Consider the following 20,996-nt stretch of genomic DNA (forward strand, 5'->3'; position numbering starts at 1 on the left):
TTGTTTTTACTGGGTCACTATTCTTTATTTATCTTTGATGTACCTTGGCTTCAGCATGTGCAATCTGAGCAAAAGCCTAGCAATTCTTTTGTGATGAATATTGCAAATGACATGGTAATCCGCTTTTTCTGTATTATATCAAAGCTTTGGCACTGATGGCTCTCAGTTCAATAGGAACAGCAGAAGACATTTTTTTTTTTCCTTTAGCTCTGGATGGGTTAGGATGTTGTGATTTTTTATTGTATTCCTCCAAAATATAAAATTTTCTATAATGGGGCTTTTTGTCCTTTTAATTCCCAAAATTAATTTAAATACTTAAAAGAAATATATCATGGGTATTGGTGCATCAAATATTTTTATAAAGTTTTTTTCCCTCACCACTATACTGTACGACACACACTGTGTCAGTTTTAAAGATGAATCCAATCAACCGCTAATGGGTCACACCTTATTTTCAACATAGTTAAGGGAGGAAGGTCAAGCTAATGGCTTCTGAATAATGAATTTAAGTGCTAGAAGATGTCCAGATTTTACAAGACAAAGTTCGAATCATTCACCAGTTTATTATATATATGAGTCTATAAGTCTGTCTTTTTCATATTTCAAATGAATCTTACTGATAAGTAGAATTACTAGATTAAAATAAAATCATACTTGGCATAATCACCTAAGTCTTAAAAGTAGTGATTTAAATTAGTTTATTATAATAGCTTAATGGCCAGGACCTTTGAGGCAGTTGTTTAATTGATTTTTTTTTTGTTCAAAAATTTTAAGTGGTTCTCTTCCTTCAGGCTTTCAGAGGTTCCACCGGCAAAGCGTCAAAAAATCAATACAGAGTAGAGGAATCCAAGTCGCATTTAGAGGAGTAGAGTATTTCCAGCCCAGTAATGCACATATTGGGAAATTTGATTTCAAGATGCAATAGAATCTTTATGGCAGCTGGCAAATTAGGCACAAAACCAGTTTATCTGAATAATAACCAGAATATCTAATGTAATGAATGATATAGTGGTGACTACTGATTGTACTGGTCCCCTTAACTGGGAAAACTGCCAGTTTCTCCAATATGATCGTTTGTTTGAAATGAATATGAGCGCGTTCTAATACATGTGTACATTTGTCCACAAACACAAGATCCTTATCCATGCTGACATGACAGTACACTAAACTCATTATCATGTTCAATGGAACTTTTTTTTGAGATGACTCACTCATCATGTTAAAAGTAGCCATTACAAGATGTGACTATTAATGGATACACACGGTCAGCAACAATGTTCGATTGGTATTAATGGGCTTAATGTTCGAAAAAACATTCCAACGCCAATATACCACCACCATCAGCCTGTTGACACAAGACAGGTTGGGTCGATAAATTCATGTTGCCAATGCCAAATTCTGTGCTCTGGGCCCACTGTAGCCTCAGATTCCTGCTCTTTGCTAAAAGGAATGGAATCTTATTTAGTGCCCTGTTGATGTATTCTATCCGGCTAAAAGTTTCACATGATGTGTATTCTACAATAATTTTGCTCACCACAGTCTGGCCATTGTTCTTTGGCCTCTCTCAGCAATAAATGTTTCACCCACTCACTAGATGTTTTGTCTATTTTCACACCATTGCTGTGTAAACTCTCGGGACTTGTGTGTGAAAATGCTAAGAGATTAGCAAATTCTGAAATACTCAAACCAGTCTGTCTGGCACCAATACCCATGCCACAGTACACTTGAAATTGAGATTACATTTGATCGCAACTCTGCTGTTTCAGTGTGAATATTACATCAAATTATTGACCGAATGCTTCAATATACTGCACTTCTGCCATGTAATCAGAATGAATAGAATGAACAGGGTGGAGACTTTGGGGTATAAGAGACAATAAAATGGTGCAAAAGATATGCATCAAAAAAAATGTGCAAGAAAGCAACATATTTACCCTGTTTAGATCTAAAGAAAAGGAAATGCAATCAAAAATGTTAAGATTAATAAAAAACCCATACCAACATTCATAATTAATCCGATCATGGCCGGCGATGAGAGCTATAAAAAGATCTCTGAATAATGCATGATGTCATAATTAAGTTATCATTAAAAAAGTTCCTTTGGGGACTGGCAGATTACTCATGTTCATGGAACTTGCACTAATTCTTCTCTATGAAAGCAGATATATTTATCTGTATCCCTCTCATTGCCCACTAATGTCCCCTAGCTCAGTCATCCATAAAAGTCTGGGTCCAATAGATTTTCTTTAGGAAAGGCCTTCCGCCTTGTACTGAGATATAAATGACTGTTTTGACAGTCTGCGAACTGAGAACTTGATGAGTGAAAGATTGTTGAGAGACCAAATGATCAGTTATAGACAACACACTAATTTTGTTGTGATAAATTGTCTCTGTGTGACTCATGCACACATATACACCCACTTATCACATTGGCTCAAGCCATGATACCTCCCTGCCAGCAGAGGCCCTCTCGGCTGAATACTAAACACTTTCAGGGCACTTCTTGTCTAGACAGCACATAATGACAAAACACACAAGCATTCACATTTTGCTTCACATTTCACTTTTTAGGACTTTTAAACTGACTTTTTTCTTTACCAAAGCTATCAGCCAAACTACTAACTACTTATGTTTGAGATAAAAAATTGATTACTCAATTTTAATTAATTGTAATCAATCAGGTTGTCTTCAGCAAACTGCTTGCGGGCTTTCTTGTTAGCCAACTTTAAATAGAGACTCCGTCTGGGAAGAGGGCCATGCAAACCGACTTGTTGCAGTGTGCGCTGTATGGTTTGAGCACTGACAAGCGGACTCTAAATCAATGCTACAGCACTCATGCAATTGTTTTTGAAGCCAGTTTCTGCACCTGACGTACAGCACGAGGACTCAGCTTCTTTGATGGACCCTTGCGAAGCCTGTTCTAAATGGAACCCGTCTAGGAAAACCTCTGTATGACCCTGACCACTGTACTGTAACTCAGTTTTAGGGTATTTCTGATCTTCTTATAGCCCTGGCCATCTTTGTCAAGAAAAACAGTTCTATTTCTCAGATCTTCAGAGAGTCTTTACCATGAGGTGCCATGTTGAACATCTAGTGGTCAGTATGAGATTTTTGAAATTTTAACTGCTGTAATACAATATGGAAAAAACATTAACATCAGAATAGGACATTGCATGGTTACACGACATACAGCTGTGATCACTTTTTAGACAATAATGACTGCATGTTGAGTTATTTTCAGAGGACAGTAAATCTGTACTGATATACAAGCTGCACATTGACTACTCTAAAATATATCCAATTTTCTTCTCTATAGTATTTCCCTTGAGAAGAAATACTAAAATAGTTGCTGAAATGTGAGGGGTGTGCTCGCTTTTGTATATAGAACATTTATATTATAGGGAGTGCTCTGTCTGAAATTCAGTGGCCTTTGGACGTCATTTTATTTGCCAAAACTTGTTATCCCACCTTCTCACCTATGAGAAATCTGCGAATGTCTTCCTCTAAGTGCTATATACAGGACATGATGAAAATGAGAAAATGAGACAGTGTTCCTTTTTAGCAGCTCCAGTACTATCTTGAAGCTACGGTGGTTGGCAGCATTAACTGTGTTGCCTTCACAAGCAACCAGAGATGACTCATGCTCAGATCAGGAGAGATTCAGCTGGGCTACTGCTAAGCTTGAGGGACGAAGGGACAGGGAGCGTGGAAAATGTTAATGATAATTCAATCATAGCCACCCAATCTTACTTGAATGACAGGTAATGGGAGTGGGAGGTGTTTTAAGAAGACCAGAAATGATTCGTTATCAGAGAGAGAGAAACGATGGATGGCAAATTGAAGTATGTGTTGGGAAAAATATTAAAATTAGAAATACAAATCAAAAAATGACTAAGGATAGAAAAATCATTATGTTCCCATAAACCATTTTAAGTGTACAAGGATCTTTTTTTCTCATTACCATGTTCCCAGGCTTCCTCCAGAAACATGTTTACCCTTAGGCTAGCTTGTAATGTGTATTGTATTGGTACAAGTATGAGGTGTGATCATTTCTCCATTCAATAAGTGCATGTCAATGTTTAGACAGGTGTGTTTGAGCATCCCATAAGCACCTAATGAGCCCATTACTAGTCCACACCATTGTGCACCAAAGTGCACACCGTTTTCTCTATGACTCAAGAGCTACCCAGATAATGGACCAGTAATGCAAAAGCAATCCATCAGTCCTTGGCCAGCTGTCTACAAAGATACAAACAACTCAAGATGATGTGAGCTTAAGAGGAGAAACTGGCCAACAATTCGGATTTGATTTAATTAGATTCGTATTGATCTTGGGAGTAAGATACTTCATATTTTATATGTTGAACACTGCCAACCACAACTGGCATCTTGGTACAAAAGTCAGCATCCATATTGAAACTTAAATACAACATGAAAGTATCCACTGAGGGAAACCAAGAGCTATAAGACAGTCATGTCCTACCTCCTCTGTCCCTAATGGCAAGATTAATGCCTTTCTTTAACACGATGTCCAGTTGGTACATCCCGGGGCTGATAAGAGCAGGCGGATCTGCATTACTCGGCTCTACAGTGTTGATGCCCTGTAGGTAGAGAGAAAGGTTAAGAGTATGAAGATCACGATGTTTAAAAAAATATATCATTACAAGGACAGATACAGATCTGAGAAAGAAATTACATCCATGAGAAAATGTCAATATTGGAGTAAATTTCTGATAAAATACACACTGATTTGATATTAAAGAGGAACTACCGACAAGTACAGTGTAGTTTTATGCATTAAGCCACCGCTGGACTTGTTGTGGAATCCTGCCATTGTTGTGGCACTTCCCCTAAGAGCTTCATATCTCATTCCACAAAGAGGCAATGTTGGTCTTGAGTAAAACCTTTAAACCTTTAGCTTAATAGCTTGGAGTGATTTCTAATTAACTTGTAAGTCACTTTGGATAGAACAAAATGATTTCTTTGTTTTTTCCCCACGTCGCACCCTTTCTTTAGTGGATACGAAAGGCTGCTGTTATCGTAAACATTTTCCAGTGTTAATTCCGGATTGCAATTAACTCATACTTTCTGTTTGACTTTACAGTAAACAGTTGTATGTGTGTTATTATTAATCCCAATATCCAGAAGAGGGTGGCTTACTTTTGTGTCTGGTTCCTCTCAAGGCTTTTTTTTTCATGGGGTTTTTCCTTGTCACTGTCACTTATGGTTTGTTCATTCAGGACCTTGATCAATGTCTTCTGTGAATCTGTTGTATATCAATTACCATTGCAAGAAGGAACTATAAGGTATGAAACATCTGTTGCTTTAAAAGTATGCTGAATGGTTGATAAAACATATTCAACATTATTCTCAAAATCCCTTCTCTGCTAAAAGAAATCTGTATCTGCAGAGATAACTATATAAAATCTGACTGTATGTTGTCACAGCTGCAGTACAGAAGCCTGAAGATCGAGAAGATCAGAATAAGATGGTGTTTTTCTGAACACAGGATATTCAGTAACACCTCAAAGTTTCCCACAACCAAGGCAATTTACACCTTGACAAAAACTAAAACCTTATTTCTGAAGTCACTGTTAAAACTTCCACAGCTAACAAGGACATGCCAATGCTTTTAATGCATTACATTAACACCACTCAAGCATTACAGCATTGTATTCTCTTTCTGGCTTCTACTGACTAGCAATATATCTGGTCAATATGCCAGTTTGTGGACACCCCGGAGACTCCCACTTTTACATATATTCATATCATTATACATCTTCGCAGTTGAGGGCCTTGCTCAAGGGCCCACCAGTGGCAGCTTGGTGGAGCTGGGATTTGAAATCATGACCTTTTGATCAGAAGTCCCTTATCCTAACTACTGCACTATCACCTCCCATATTTAATCCCATTTCACCATTGTAACAAACCCCAATATTCTGAGAAGACATTCTAATGAATTATTAGTGAGACACAATAGCAAGGTCAGGTAATGATGTGTGTGGAGTCCTGGGTTGCATCCAAAATGTGTATAGTGTGAGGTCAGGGCCCAAGGTAAGAAAATCTGAGTTTTAAAGCATGTCTTATTGGACCTCACTTGCAATTTTAAAACCAGCATACATTATACAAAGACATCCAACACAATTGTGTTCTTCCACTTTTGTAGCAACAGTTTGGGAAAAATCCACAAATGGGTTTAATGGACAGGTGTCCATACTTTGGGTGTGACCAGACATACAGTTTATGGCCACAGATCAGGCATAACATTATAACCACCTGCTTATTACTGTGTTGGTCCCACTATTGCTGCCAAAACAGTTCTGACCCGTCGAGCATTAACAACATTAACTTCTTCAGCAATCTGAGCTACAGGAGCTCATCTGTTGGATCAGACCACACAGGGCAGCCTTCGCTCCCCACATGCATCAATGAGTCTTGACCACCCATGACCCAGTCACCGGTTCACCACTGTTCCACCATGGACCACTTTTGATAGATACTGACTACTGCAGACCGTTAAAACCATTCACAAGAGCTGCAGTTTTGGAGATGCTCTGACCCAGTCATCTAGCCATCACAATGTGGCCCTTGTCAAACCTGTCACATCCTTACGCTCGCCCATTTTTTTCTTTTTCTAACACATCAACCTTGAGGACAAAATGTTTACTTGCCTAATACATCCCACCCTATAAACAGGTGCCATGGTGAACAGTTAATCAGTGTTATTCACTTCACCTTTCATAATGTTATAATGTCATAATTTTATGCCTGTTCGGTGTATAGTGTGACAGAGTAGTACAAAATGCAAAAATCTAGATTATCTGCTGATCTTATTCAAGACCAACATGCGATATGGCAGATGTATCATCACGGATGCCTCGTAAGACAGAGAAGCTATTTTTCCATCACATTTAAGTACCATTAAGTGCCTCCTCTCTTGCTTTCATTCAAAGCGTCTCAAGGGATCACAAGCATTTTAGGTTTCTTAACTAGACTGAAAGTGGCTTTGCATAATGAGCAGGCTAGAGTTGATGGAGAGGAATTGATCTCTTATGAATTAGATATGATACTGCTAGAGTTTCACCCCCCTGAGCCCAACAAAGTTTACAAGATTATGATGAATAGTGAACAGTGGTGGACGAAGTACACAAAGAACATACTTGAGTAAAAGTAGACTCTGTAAAATATGACTCCAGTGAAAGTAAAAGTGCTCCCTTTAAACTTTCACTTGAGTAAAAGTATTTGCCTTCGAATGTATTTGTAAGTGTACTTACTGTAAGTATCCAAGTACTATGACTTATTATGGCTATAATGTATTATTATCGTTTTTATCACAAGACTCTTTGCTTAATCAACTCAGTTTATGTAAAAAGACTGTTACTCTTAACACACCAATCTATTAATAGAATGATATTAATGAGTCAAACACTTATTGATATCATATAAATTAACATGAGCCCAAAACCTCCTTTACAACATCTTAAAAAAAAAAAACGTGCATATAAGGCCATGGGTAAGTTCATGTCAGGAGTTTCTTTCATCATTTATTGCTCTCAAAATGTTCTGCTTGATGTTAAAATGGTGCTGAACTGTATGTTGGTGATAAGTAGATACCACCAAACAGCAACGGTGGTTCTAGCTTGAACGAGGCCCTGGGTGAACCACGCCATGATCCAACTTTTCCCCTTTAATTAGTTTTAACTTGGATCAGTAAAATATTATCTGAGCACATTTCTGAGCTTAATTTCATGTAGAAATATCACCCTAAATGCATTTATTGCACAATTAAATACATGTCATTCTGCACAATTATTCAAACTCTCAGAACCAAGAACCATAAAATGTGTTGGCTAATTGTAGCCATAAGATACATACAACATCTACTTATAATATATGTGTGTAAATCAGCGTTTTAAGCTGCACTGGAGATTCCCCATTACTGAACTCAGTTTAGGACCTTTTCAGTACAATCACAGAAAACCTTTATCAGAATCAGTAACAGCTTTATTACCAAGTATGCTTACACACACAAGGAATTTGACTTGGCATCAGGAGCTTCCAGTGCAGGAGAAAGTACAGATATAATGTAACAGAATAGTAAACCAGATAGTTAAATAATGCAATATATACAGAGTAAAAGTGTTGTTAAATAAATGTACAGATGTTATTTACAAGTGTACAGTTTATAAATGGACCATTTGGATTCTATGTACAAATGTAACAGCTATGATGGACAATGTGTAGTTATGAATATTTGAATTTTTCATGCTGAGTATAGCCTGCGGGAAAAAAACTGTTTATGTGCCTGGCTGTTCTGGTGGGCGGAGCTCTGTAGCACCGACCAGAAGGCAACAGTTCGAAGAGAGCGTGGGCTCGGTGTGTGGGGTCCAAAGTGATTTTCTTAGCCCTTTTCTCCCCTCTGGATGAGTAAAGATCTTGGAGATTGGGCAGTGGGGGACCTATAATCCTCTCAGCAGTCCTAACCGTCCGCTGTAGCCTCCTGATGTCTGATTTGGTAGCTGAACCAAACCAGACAGTTATAGACCTACACAGGACAGACTCAATGATGGACGAGTAGAACTGTTTCAGCAGCTCCTGTGCCAGGTTGAATTTCCTCAGCTGGCGAAGGAAGTACAACCTCTGAGCAATTATGACATCACCTCAATTGAAGTTAACCAAATGAATGTGTCTGTTTATCTACAATACAACCAGACTAGTTTGGCTGTAATTGTTTTGTTGCTACACACATTATGATAAACTACATACTATAAATTATAATGTTATGCAAGCTAAAAGAAATATTATTGCTCTAGCTAGCAACACAGCATGACCTAAATGATATACAGTTGTTAACCTATTTTATTAAATGTATTAGCCTTTACTATCCTCATAATGAAATGATTGATAGAGCTGAATTAGGGTCCTGAGGGTTTGGACAATTCTTTTTCATCTATGATTTTAATTTGGATTCCTTGCTGATACCCCGCCCCTCCACGATCACTTACCGTGACATGATATAATGATTAACTCGACTGTGCAAATGAGAGGGGGAAAGAACAAAACAATGTTGCAACTCAAAACACAGGTGAGATGCGTTTTTTTGTTTCCGTTCGGAAATGTCATTGGTCTAATGTTATGTCGCTCAGTTTTTTGGCTTGAAGTTTGTAAAACTGGGAAAAACCCAGGAAAAATTCATAAATAAGCCACTTCGTTGTTTAAGCCACGGGGTTCAAAACGTGGGAAAAAAGCGGCTTATAGTCCGAAAAATACGGCACATGCTTTTTACACATATTTATTTGTTTGTTTTGTTTATTAATTTTAAAAAAGAACAGCATACATGGAGTCCAAAGAAGGACCATTCCAATAAATTATTAATTTATTAATGTAAAAGCTTCATTTGTTGGATTTCCTAAATCTGCATGTGAATGTGATTAATCCCACCATGCCAGTGACAGATGATGCTTAATCTGAGATCCATTTAATTTATTAACCCAGTTTCTCAATAACTACCCTGGTCAAATGGCTCACATCAGCTTATATGGAACATTTTAGAAGCCAGATATAAAGCATATAAAACCAATAGTGATGTGGTAGAACATTCTGACATCACCTTCTTGCTCCTCTCATGTAAGACTAATGGATGTTTGCATGGCACATCAGTTTTTCCAGGCAATATTTGTAGTAAAAATCACACAATACCTGTAAATTTGTATATCTGGCTAAATTTGTTTATTTCCATTTAGTGCAGGTGGCAGAAGATTTATTCTATTTGCATTTGTAATATGAAATGTGATTGTGATGTGTTGTGTGTCAACCAACTGAGTGCTCCGTCTGTGGAGCGCCAAACTCATTTACTGCATACAGGCCTTACACATTTAAAATACTCCATACTTTATTTCCAAAACAAAGTCTTTACATGTTTTTTGCCTGCAAAATAAAGTGAAACATAAAGCAAGCACAGAGCACATAGAGGACTGTATGTCTGGAAAAAAATCTATTTGCATAGAGCACTCAGTAATTCAATTTAAACTACAGATTTCCATCTGCCCAGGTGTTTTGAATCACAAATGTGTCCTACAAGGTAAAATGCAAACATATGCTAGACTACTGTTCTCTAGTATCCATAGCAAACTCATCTCAATACACATGCCTGTTTGGTTATGAGTTGATATTTGGTCTGTAAAACATTTCAAATTGTTCATTGTGTTTATTACCTGTTATGTGCAATGCCTATTATATAAGCCTTGCTGTTAATGTTTGCTTGCAGTAACAGTATCAAGGTAAACATTTGCACAGGAAACAACCACTGTTTCATTCAGAAGGTTTTATAAGCAAAATGACAACCAGGATATTGAACCCCTGGGGTATGATTTTGGCACTGTGAATTAAAGTGTCTTGTGCTAAAATAGACTGTATCTACTAGTATACCGTTACGTTAAAATGCCAAGCAGACATCATATGCAAAATTCAGAAAGGTTGGCAAATGTTATAAACAGAATTATCAATGGACTGAACAGACAGAATGTAATTTTGTGGATTATTAAGTCTTTATATCAGATACACCTAATTAATGGTATCGTCATGTCGTAATTTTGTCCAGACAGAAAACTTTGGAGGAGACAAATGTTTTACTAAACATTTAAATTGTAATTATTATTTTTTTTTATTATTAATAAATATAATTGCATAAAGAAATACAATAATTTATAAATATATAAAGCTTTTTTTTAAACAGTATACTTATTACCTTATCTCATCAAGACTCTCATATTTGCTTTAACTTTTTTTAAACACTGTATCTCCTGTGCTTCAGGTTCACTTCTTACCCTGCCTGACTGACTGTACCCCACTACACCCTGTGCTTCAGCCATCCCTTATGGCACACAGACTGAGTGTCTAACTCTTAAGCAGATGAACATAGTTTTTATTACTGCTTTAGCAGCTTCACCAAGCCACATTTACATTCTGCACTCCCAGCTGTGCTTGCCTACAACCTGTGGCTCAAAAAGCGTGAAACTAACTTTTACACCGGTACCTGAGTGTCAGGAGAAACCTCAAGCTATGCTTCCTCCAATGTGTTCCCTTCACCTTTGCCATCAGAACAGTACAGTTACACCGAAATGTATTTCCTTATAAAGGATTACACATTGAGTGTATAAAACCAGAATAGAGAAGCTATAAACTTCCTCATGAAAATGCTCTGCAGGAGTGACCTGTCCAGTGTACAGCCAACTTTATTAGCCAGCACTTGGACCACCACTTATATTACACAGCTATCAGAAGTATGGGTTTTCTCAATAACTACGGACTTATATAAATATTTTGGGCCACATGAATCATTTAATAGAAATATTGTGTACACAGAGTGTCAACAGTAAAGGTTATTTAAAGACATTGCTGGAAAATGTGGGCACTACTGCAATATTGCAAAGCGATTACTAAATATAAGGAGATTAGTCTAAAAGTTCCAATCTAGAGTCATGTGCAGAACTTCTACAATTATTTGTGCTGAAGGCAGCAGAGACAAATATTTCAGTATTTAATATTTCACAATTATTACAGTGTGTGTAGCTGAAATATTTATAGGATGTTGGTTTAGTCATTCATTTTACACTGTGTTTCATAACCTATTGATAACCCCCATGTTTTCCAGCAATGCGTTTTTATCAGTATACACCAGATCAGGTAGAATGGCTTCTGTATAAAGTGTTCTCATTATGGATTTTAAAATTAAAGTTCAGCAGCTAGCAATAAAACACACAGGTTAGGTCCAAATCCATTGAAAAGAGTTTGATGGTCCTGATAATTCCAAAAACACCAATTATGCTCCAGAGAAGAACTATAAATAAAATTGCAAAACAATTTGTAATGTACTGTCCACTAATGTTTTTAACTTTTTAAAATGTTACTAAAATTGGTTGAACCACATTCCAAGGTTAATTTATATGTCCTACATTCACAGTGGAACTAAGTGTGTGTATCACTCTACTTGTGTGTGTTTGCCACATGAAATTTTTCTTCCTACTTTCAAACTGTCTGATACAGTATTGTAGTACAATATTGACATGGCAAATGCTAATTTTCAGTAATATAACTCCAGTAATATAAAAGCTCATAAGCTAAAGAAAAATAAGAAAAGGAATCACATTTATTGTCACACTGTTGTGAGCTAGCCATCTAGTTGGCCTGCTATAAAATAAGTCCTAAGCACCTATTTCTGTTAGTGTCTAAAATATCACTTACTCTTTATAATTTTTTTGCTATGGAACTACTGTATAAAAACTATAACAATGTCCTAATGGTACCTCTCTGCTACAGGCCAGACAAATGTACAGTATATGCTTATTTGATATACACTACAAAATCTTGGAGGTCTTGAAGTAATCCACCTTTAATTATGACCTTTAATCCCTTTCCTTTTCAATATCATGACCAGGCTGACTGAAATCCACTGAACCTTGAATTTGGCTCAGCTTGAGCTCATATTGAGTAATTATATGGGTTATATAGGAGACTCAGGGAGCTGAACACCTCTAGAGAGCTCTCTGAGTGACAGAGACGCTCTATGTTCAGCCTATTTTCCATCACCCTACAAAGCCTCTGCCTCTATATCTTTCAATATGCTATTTCTGTAGTATTTCTATGCATTGGAAATGAAAAATACATCATGCCATGACAAAAACAGCATAAAGGCTGATATACGCTCCGTCTAGCATAAATGATGCAGCAGAGATGTTCAGTCCAATGGATGCGTCCCCTGTGCCAGCAGGGTGTCACTGTGATTACAGAGTGGATAATCAAAATAGAAGTAGACTGCAGGCGTAAAGGCTTTGGGGGGTAAATTAGTGGGTTTCTCATAGTAAAAAAAGCCTTCATACTCTGCAGTGTTCGGTCCTATCTTGGAGTGACAAGATAAATAAATCATAACAAATCTGTGCATAAGTTGTGTAAAGATTTTGAAGTTGCTCTAATACTCACCCACACACATTTACAGTATGCCCAGATCTGACCAGTCATACTTTACATTTGCACACTTATTCAGAGCAACATGCAATTATCTCATTTTTACAACTGAGCAGTTCAAGGTTTAAGGCTTTGCACAAGGATCCAGTAGTTGCAGTTTGGTACTGCTGGGATCTGTCTAAATTACCTGCCAAGCAGTAATACAACACTTTAACTATTGAGCTACCGCTTTCTTTCCAAAGTATTGAACAATGGAAATCCACAAGTAGAATACAGTCGTTTACTGCTGAGTAGCTCAGCTCAGTAGAGCTTTATTAGATTAGATTTGATTCAACTTCTTGTCATTGTGCAAGGTACATGTACAGAGTCAATGAAATGCACTTATCATCTAACCAGAAGTATATAAGTGGCTTATTTACAATAAATAGCCATGTGATAAATAGGGTATGAGGTCCATATGTACAGGCGTGAGCGTGATTAATGTTCAGAAGGTTCAGTAACGAAATAATATATGGTGTGTATATATAGTAATATACAATATACTGTGCATTGATAGACATGTCAAAAGATAACATTCTTATGTAGCTTTATGTATGTGTGGAGGTGGTAGCTTATTGTTTAAGGCGCAGAATCGTGAGTTCAAATCCCAGCCACACTAAGTTGCCATACCTGGGCAAGGCCTTTAACCCCATAACTGTTCAGTTGTATGAATGAGATAAACGTAGGTTGCTCTGAATAAGGGCATCTGCCAAATGCCATAAATGCAAATGTAGTTTATGAAGTGAAGTTTGCAGAATTACTAATATGGAATGCTGGTAGTAAGTAAAATTGTATTTTTAACTGTAATTACTATTAGACCATACGTGATAGACTAATGTAATGTCCACGTCCTTCAAGATTAGTTTTTCTTAGACACAGAGTGATACAGTATAAAATGGACCTGCAAGCACTTGATGTAGTATTTGTCTTAGTCCAATCTGTGCAATTACTCTACATCAATCAGCAAAAGGCCTACGTGAAATAGTTTTCCATTGCTATTACCAGTGTTGATCACGTGAGGCAAAATGTTTCAAATGCTTATTCTTAACTGGTCACACACATAGCACACATACTGTATAGTGCAGCTGATTATATAAGCATCAAATAACAATGACGAACTGTTGCACACAAATGTAAACAGTTAATATTATTATAACAAATCGCCAAGTTTATTTAATCACATATTATTGCCTACCAGCTGCTATGGTATAAGACCGGAGTAACTTATCAGCATCATGCTTTTTGTTTTTATTTTTTAATGCTGCTGGTCAACTAGCTACATTAAAAGTAAAACAATTGTGATTAAATGTTATCACATGCATGTAATAAATTCTATTTCAATGTTTTCTGCATACACACAACATTTCTCTCACTCATGTGGTGAACACAACATACACACAACATTTCTAAATCTCATGCCCAGGAAATTATATCTGAACATTGTATACAGAATATTAAATATGACACCTGTTTAATTTAATATTCAACATTTGCTTTGGTTACTCTGCACTATTAAGTACCAAATATAAAAAAAAAAACAATCTAACAAGGTGCACCATACACTCATGAAGACATATTAAGTTGATTCTGGAGCACATAGTGACAGCTCACACCGCACATGCATTTTAAACACACAGGACAGACACGTAGAAGACTTTCTCAGGAAAAAAATCGAAAAAACGTGATTAGACTCACAGCCATAGATCCATTAATCTCCTAAATACTGGTAATTTTGATACTGGATGCTTTTCCACATAAACCTCAGTTTGGCACATGAAACACAAACCAGATCAATAATAATCATCATTATTCAAATGAACAATGACTACAAAAATCAATAAAACTGAAACCTTTCCAGGTCACAATTCTCTCATTGCAGCCTGCAAACACACATGACATAAAATTTCATCTCCATTTCAAGTTGAAAGAGTCTCTTTAATAAGGTTCTGTCTGCATAATACAGCCTACACCTAATGTAACTTCCACAATATGAGTGGGCTGACTTTTACAATGTTTCATGACAATGAGTGGGAATTCTATCACTAAAAAACCAACCTGTCTTCCAATTAATGGTGCTGGAGGCTGTGTTCGCTTTAGGCACCAGCCAAGAACATGTCTAGTGATAATTAACTCATCAGAAAATAATATGTTGGATACTGTAAAAATATAGATGCTTTGGTATAAACATGATACATATTGTATATGTGCAAACAAACCAAAATGGCCAAGCACTTCAGGTCTTAAATTGTATTAACAGTACTTCAAAATAGTACTATATAGACTTTATGTCTTACACTGAAGCTGATAAAATGTAATTGAATTAGACTATCATTGTATCAAATAATCAATATTAAAACAGTTTAGATCCAAAGAAAACAATGCGTCTTGTGTTAGTAGTTATAATAAAATAATAAAACAATGGACATTGGTCCCAACAAAGCACAAGGATTACCCAAAGTTTGATCTGGAGAAGAAATAATCATTTATTTGTGTACTGTGATTTTATTCTACACAATACTGGGCAGTGGTAGTTCTGTAAAGGAATTAAAATGGCGCATCGTTTCTGAGTAAAACAGTGGTTCCCAAGCTCTGTTTCTGGAGTAGCCCTGCTCAGCATTTTCAAACCCAGGGGGGGTTCAGGAAGGTCTGGTAATTAGCTAATTAGTTTGATCAGAAGAGTTAAAGCAGAAAGAAATACTGGTCTGTAAAGACCAAAGCCACCAGGAGTTATTGTCACAACCATGTCTCAAACTCTCACTTAACAAAAACCTAGCTGCAGGATATTGAGAAAAAAAGAGTCACCATGAGAAACCATGAGTTCCAATGACTCCTTAAATACACTCATTCATCCAATAGCCACTGCAGTAATCATGGTGGATCCAGAGCATATCATGGGAACACTTGTCTGAAGATCAGAATACACCCTTGTTGAAACACCAGCAATTTTTTTTTTTTTAGCCGATTCAAAATCTTTTTGTGTTTGTGCATTATCAAGCAAAATGTACTGAACAATGCAATAAATGTAGCAAATCAATAAAAAAATAAAAAGAACAGTATACAAAATCTCTTCAAAATAACCCTTTTGAATCGACATTTCACTTTCTTTATCAATTGTTAATTAGTAACTGCTTCTTTGGCTGTTTCTTAGAACCATGAACGGTACCATCTGGTCTTACAATTTTGGTACGAGTCCATTCTTTATTATTTTTCTTATTGGTATTTTTGCATGGGTACTATAAGTTTTGAATATATTAAGTATAAATGGTTATATACTGAACTGTAAAATATAAATATATAAAACTACTTGAAGAGTCACATGATCAGACATACAAACTACCTCACTGACACAAGTTTGTTCCAGCTGAGAGAAACACTGCAGGTCAATGTGAGTTCGTACTACAACACCCATAATACATAAGACTAGAATTGGCAATTGCTTCAAAAATTGGGAGTTTTATTCTTTTTTAATGAGCCATGTGAGTAGGAGAGTGCTCGCCATTCCTCTGGAGTAAAAGAAGGAATGAGGAAAGATGGACAGAAAGAAACAGAAACAAGGGGAAATCAATGCTCATGGTTTTAGATTAAGACGTTAAGGGGTGAATTGGGACACAAATAAAATCAATGTTTATCTGAATGATTTCTTTCTCTATAATGTATTATGACTTTTTCTTAGATAAACACTGAGCACAAAAGATGTAGAAAATACAGTAACCTGCATCAGAAAGAACCTTTTTGTCAAATCTTAGCCGGAATGATAAATATTTAAAAGTATGCTAAGTCGAATAAACCGAATAACTCAGCATGTCACTGTTTATAATTCACATTAGCATCCAGTCCCTTTCACTGGTTTACCATTCAATCAAAGCACGTCGCAAATTGCTTGTACATTACTGTTCTGCGATCAATCAAGCAGCCAACTGAAAGATCTGCTTGCATCCTGATCACATGTTCATCTGTCTTTTAAATGAAATCGATATGCAAGTAGGAGGCAGACCCCAACAGACCACATTTAATTGCCAGGAATAGATAGAATCGAGCATTATGTAAATGCAGATATAATTAAGCTAAGTAACAGGAGGAATAGAAATGAAGATTACATTTTGCATATCAAAAGGAATGATATTTGGTTTGAGGCTGCAACTGAGCTTTAGCCAAGAAACCTCATTCAGATTAAACAAAGCACTTTTTCAGCTTGATGAGTAATACATATGAATGTGCTCCGTTCTGTAAAAAGAGCCTGCCACACACCATTTCCCAATACTACACAAACCACAACAGAGCATTTAAACTAGAGAGGTCAAGGTTAATGTTTTCAGAGAAACTGTTATAGTCTATACCTAGAATTTAGTCAGGATTGACCTTTTGACCTAACTGTCAATGCACTTGTTAGATATACATTGGATAAATGCAATTATACAAAAAGAAAATATAAATAATTTAATTAAAATACTGCACAATGCTCATATTTAGCATTGCTTTTAAAATAGTTTTATTTTAATATAATGCACTGCTATTGCAATTAGTTGTCATTACAAAACAAATATCTTAAAACGTTTATTACATATAGTATGTGTATATGTATTATGTATATAGTATGTGTTTAATTGCATATACTGTAGCATTAGTGTCATACAGACAGAGGTGGCAATAGTACACACATCCTTTACTCAAGTAGAAGTACAGATACTCTGGAAAAAGATTCTGGTACTGATTACACTTTTTCACTTAAATTAAAGTAAAGATGTTTATTATATATATTCTGTACTGACTTTTTTCTTTTAATAATTATGTTTTTTAAGAATTAGTTTTAACTTGCGTTTATGTTGAATTATACCTGTGGGAGGTGAATTAATGTTTTAATTAGACATACATTACATTGTACTTAAGTACACAGCAAATTAACTGAACCCTGAAGTTAACTTAAAATATGCTCCTTATGCAACTCTTTAATTCAGAAATTTTATATTTATGCAGAAAATAAAAGGATAAAAATAATGACCACAGACCACCTATTTCTAATTATCCCAGGCCTTGCTTTAAATGTTCTGCAACAGTGAACTCTAAGTGCTTTGTTTTTGCACATGAAAGTACGCAGTACAGCTACATATTTTCTAACCTCTCACTTTTACTTGAGTTGTCTCTCTGTCAGTAGTAGTCTTCTGCAAATTCATGTCGCTTTCACACAACCGGTTCAAATATCTACATATTTTGCTCACGATTCCACCAGAGAAGATATGAAGTCTATTTCATACGTACATCAGTGTTACAGCTGTTAACACTTCAGAAGTGATATAAAGTGTAGAGAGGGCTTTTGCGTATCTTAGGGTATAAATTTAGCACATTTCTACCATTAGTTTATCATCTTCAAAAAATGAGCCGCCACACAACCACAAGGGAGGAACTACTTATAATGAGTTTTTCTGCCCTTGGCTACTCAATCTATTATTAACCTCTGGCCGGCCACCTTTAATCAGCCGTAGCACTTTCTCTAATCTTCTCCACATTGTGACCCATGAGCTCAGTGAACATCTCTAATCCACATTCCCTTTGTGTTAAACAGAGACCATGAGATTGGTGCACACCTCAGGCACCCAGCGCTGCGTGATGACGGTGACAAAAATGTAACTCTATGGCTAATCTAGTAATGGCACTGTTTCATAAAGAAAATTGGCCAGAGGTGCTGGCAAACGAATCCAAACAGCTCATACTGGACAGGTGCAATGCCATAAAAAGGGTTGATAACAGATCAATTTGTTTAGCGGGGTTACATAAGATTATTTGCTTTTGAATATATAATTACAGAGTCCTGTGGAAGATTAGGCTTACTAAACTTCAGGCTGTGATATATGAGCAAATTTCAGTTGGATTGGATTCTGCAAGTGCAAGTTCAAGCAACAATAACCTTCAGATATCCAAATAATTAGTTTTAACTGTTTTATGAATGCCTTTGGTCTAGAATGTATGCAAAAAAAAAGTATGAGCAAATAAGGATTTCCAACTTTAATTTACTTTAATGCACAGAAAACCATAAAATCCTACTGGTCGATTGATGTGGAAAATGTTTTATCTTTTAAAAAAAAAAAAATAGTCTTATTGGTAAGCTGCAAAAAATGTAAATTCAATGGAGAAAATATGTGATTTGTCTTACCCCAGTTTTGATTTTTTTTTTTTTAACCTTATCTTTCAATAAAGGTCACTTTCCATTGTACTATAAGTTATACTGATCTATAAAACTGCATTAGTTAAGTACATTATAGTTAAATGTTTATATTTATTTATTTATAAATATTAAGAAATCATAAATGATGTGAATATATAATACAGTTTGGTGTAATGCAACATTTATTTCACCCCACATCCCCCAGTTTGAATTTTGACTCTTCATAGACAAATGTTTGGGGTCATCTGACTTTTTTTTCACTTAAATAAAGGATAACATGCTTAGAATGTAAACACCTACCTAACTTTTGATCGAAAAAAAAATCACAAAAAAATTCAGATGGATATCAAAGAGTTGCATACACGCAATAATGTTATATTAAAATTATATATTAAATAGTAATAAATATATATCTAGCGCTATATATTTTCTGCACCCTTTAAAATTCATGAAGCAGTTTTTTGAGACACTACTAAAGCTTCAAATGAACTCAGGTTCTATGGTAATATGAAACTAAATGTGAAGTTTTTTTTCTTTTCGATAAACACCAGATGTGGGTTTGGCAGACACAAAGAGGTAACTATGTAAAAAAAAAAGAAACTTATGCTCACAGTTAAATATCCTGGTGGTTCATTAATGTTTTGGGCTCGTTTTCTGCCAGAAAAGACCTGTACATATTGTTAGGACCATTTTGTTGACATCATTGACTCTTTTAAATATAAACAGATATTAAATAAACACCTGCTTCAGCCAGAAGGGTTAAAAATAGACTATGTTTGGATCCTCCAGCAGGACAATGATCCACAGCACAAACATGTTTTAATGATCACAAAATCAAGGTCCTACAATGGCCATTCTAGTCCCCTGACTTGAACTGCATAGAAAACCTATCGGCACTGAAGAGGAGCGTTCACCAAATATAAAGAATCTGGAGAGATTCTATATGGAGGAATGTCTCAGATCCCTTGTGATGTATTGTACAATTTCATCAAGTATTACAGTGGAAGGCTCAGAGCTATTATCTTGGCAAAAGGAGGTAGCACAAAAAATGACTAAAAGTCTGCCAATAATTGGGGCACACATATCTTTTTTTTTCTAATAAAGCTGTGTTTGCAGTTTTGTGAGTTTTCCGCATAAACAATCAAAATGTTAAACAATAAAAGTCATTTTTTACAGCCTTTTTTGCTCATATTCAGTATAGTTGCCAATAATAGTGGGGGGCACTTTATGTGCAGGCTGGAGAGACAAACAAAAGTAAGGGAAGGTTGCAGTGACCTACAGTCCAGTAGAGAGCAAAAGAAAATCACAGAGGAAGACAATTTACGCTACAGACTGACAGAAACCCATACAAAAGCACTACAGTGCAGGACATTCACAAGACAAGCAGATCTAAGGGAAAAGTGAATTTACTCAGAAACAGGGAATTAAAGTAAATGCGAAAATACGATAAATATCTAAGAAAATTATGGATAAACAAATGAAAACATACTTTATAAAACATTTGTAGAAAGTACATATATCCTATACAGTAAGACTGGTCACTCTGGAGAAATATCACTGATACACAAAGGAAGACAAGAAAATCCCAGGAGGAGGCCTGGAGGATGAGCTTCATATGCTGTCAGGAAGAAGGTGAGAAATTATGTACTACAAAATAGGAAGACTGAAACATGCATAAAAAGACTGAAAGAAAAGGACTGAAAGAGGCAGATATGCTAATGTAGCTGTTTAGAAGAAAGAATGGGAAAGACAGTATGAAAAAGAGAGAGACAGACAAACAGACAGAGGGCACAGCAGGAGCACAGCAGTCTCTGTCAAACATTTCCTGTGGGAG

The 20,996-nt window shown here is 36.0% G+C and overlaps 1 protein-coding gene across 5 annotated transcripts in view; it reads right to left on the bottom strand.

The window, feature by feature from the left end:
* mctp1a (multiple C2 domains, transmembrane 1a) overlaps nucleotides 1–20,996 on the bottom strand; it is a 144,201-nt gene that overhangs the window by 81,678 nt on the left and 41,527 nt on the right. For all 5 annotated transcript variants that reach the window (XM_046841678.1, XM_046841679.1, XM_046841677.1 and 2 more), the window contains exon 2: nucleotides 4,484–4,601. In XM_046841678.1, the coding sequence (XP_046697634.1) occupies nucleotides 4,484–4,601 (118 nt within the window). The remainder of the gene's footprint in view (nucleotides 1–4,483; nucleotides 4,602–20,996) is intronic.

This window comes from Silurus meridionalis, chromosome 27, assembly GCF_014805685.1.
Source record: "Silurus meridionalis isolate SWU-2019-XX chromosome 27, ASM1480568v1, whole genome shotgun sequence".
Classification (NCBI taxonomy): domain Eukaryota; kingdom Metazoa; phylum Chordata; class Actinopteri; order Siluriformes; family Siluridae; genus Silurus; species Silurus meridionalis.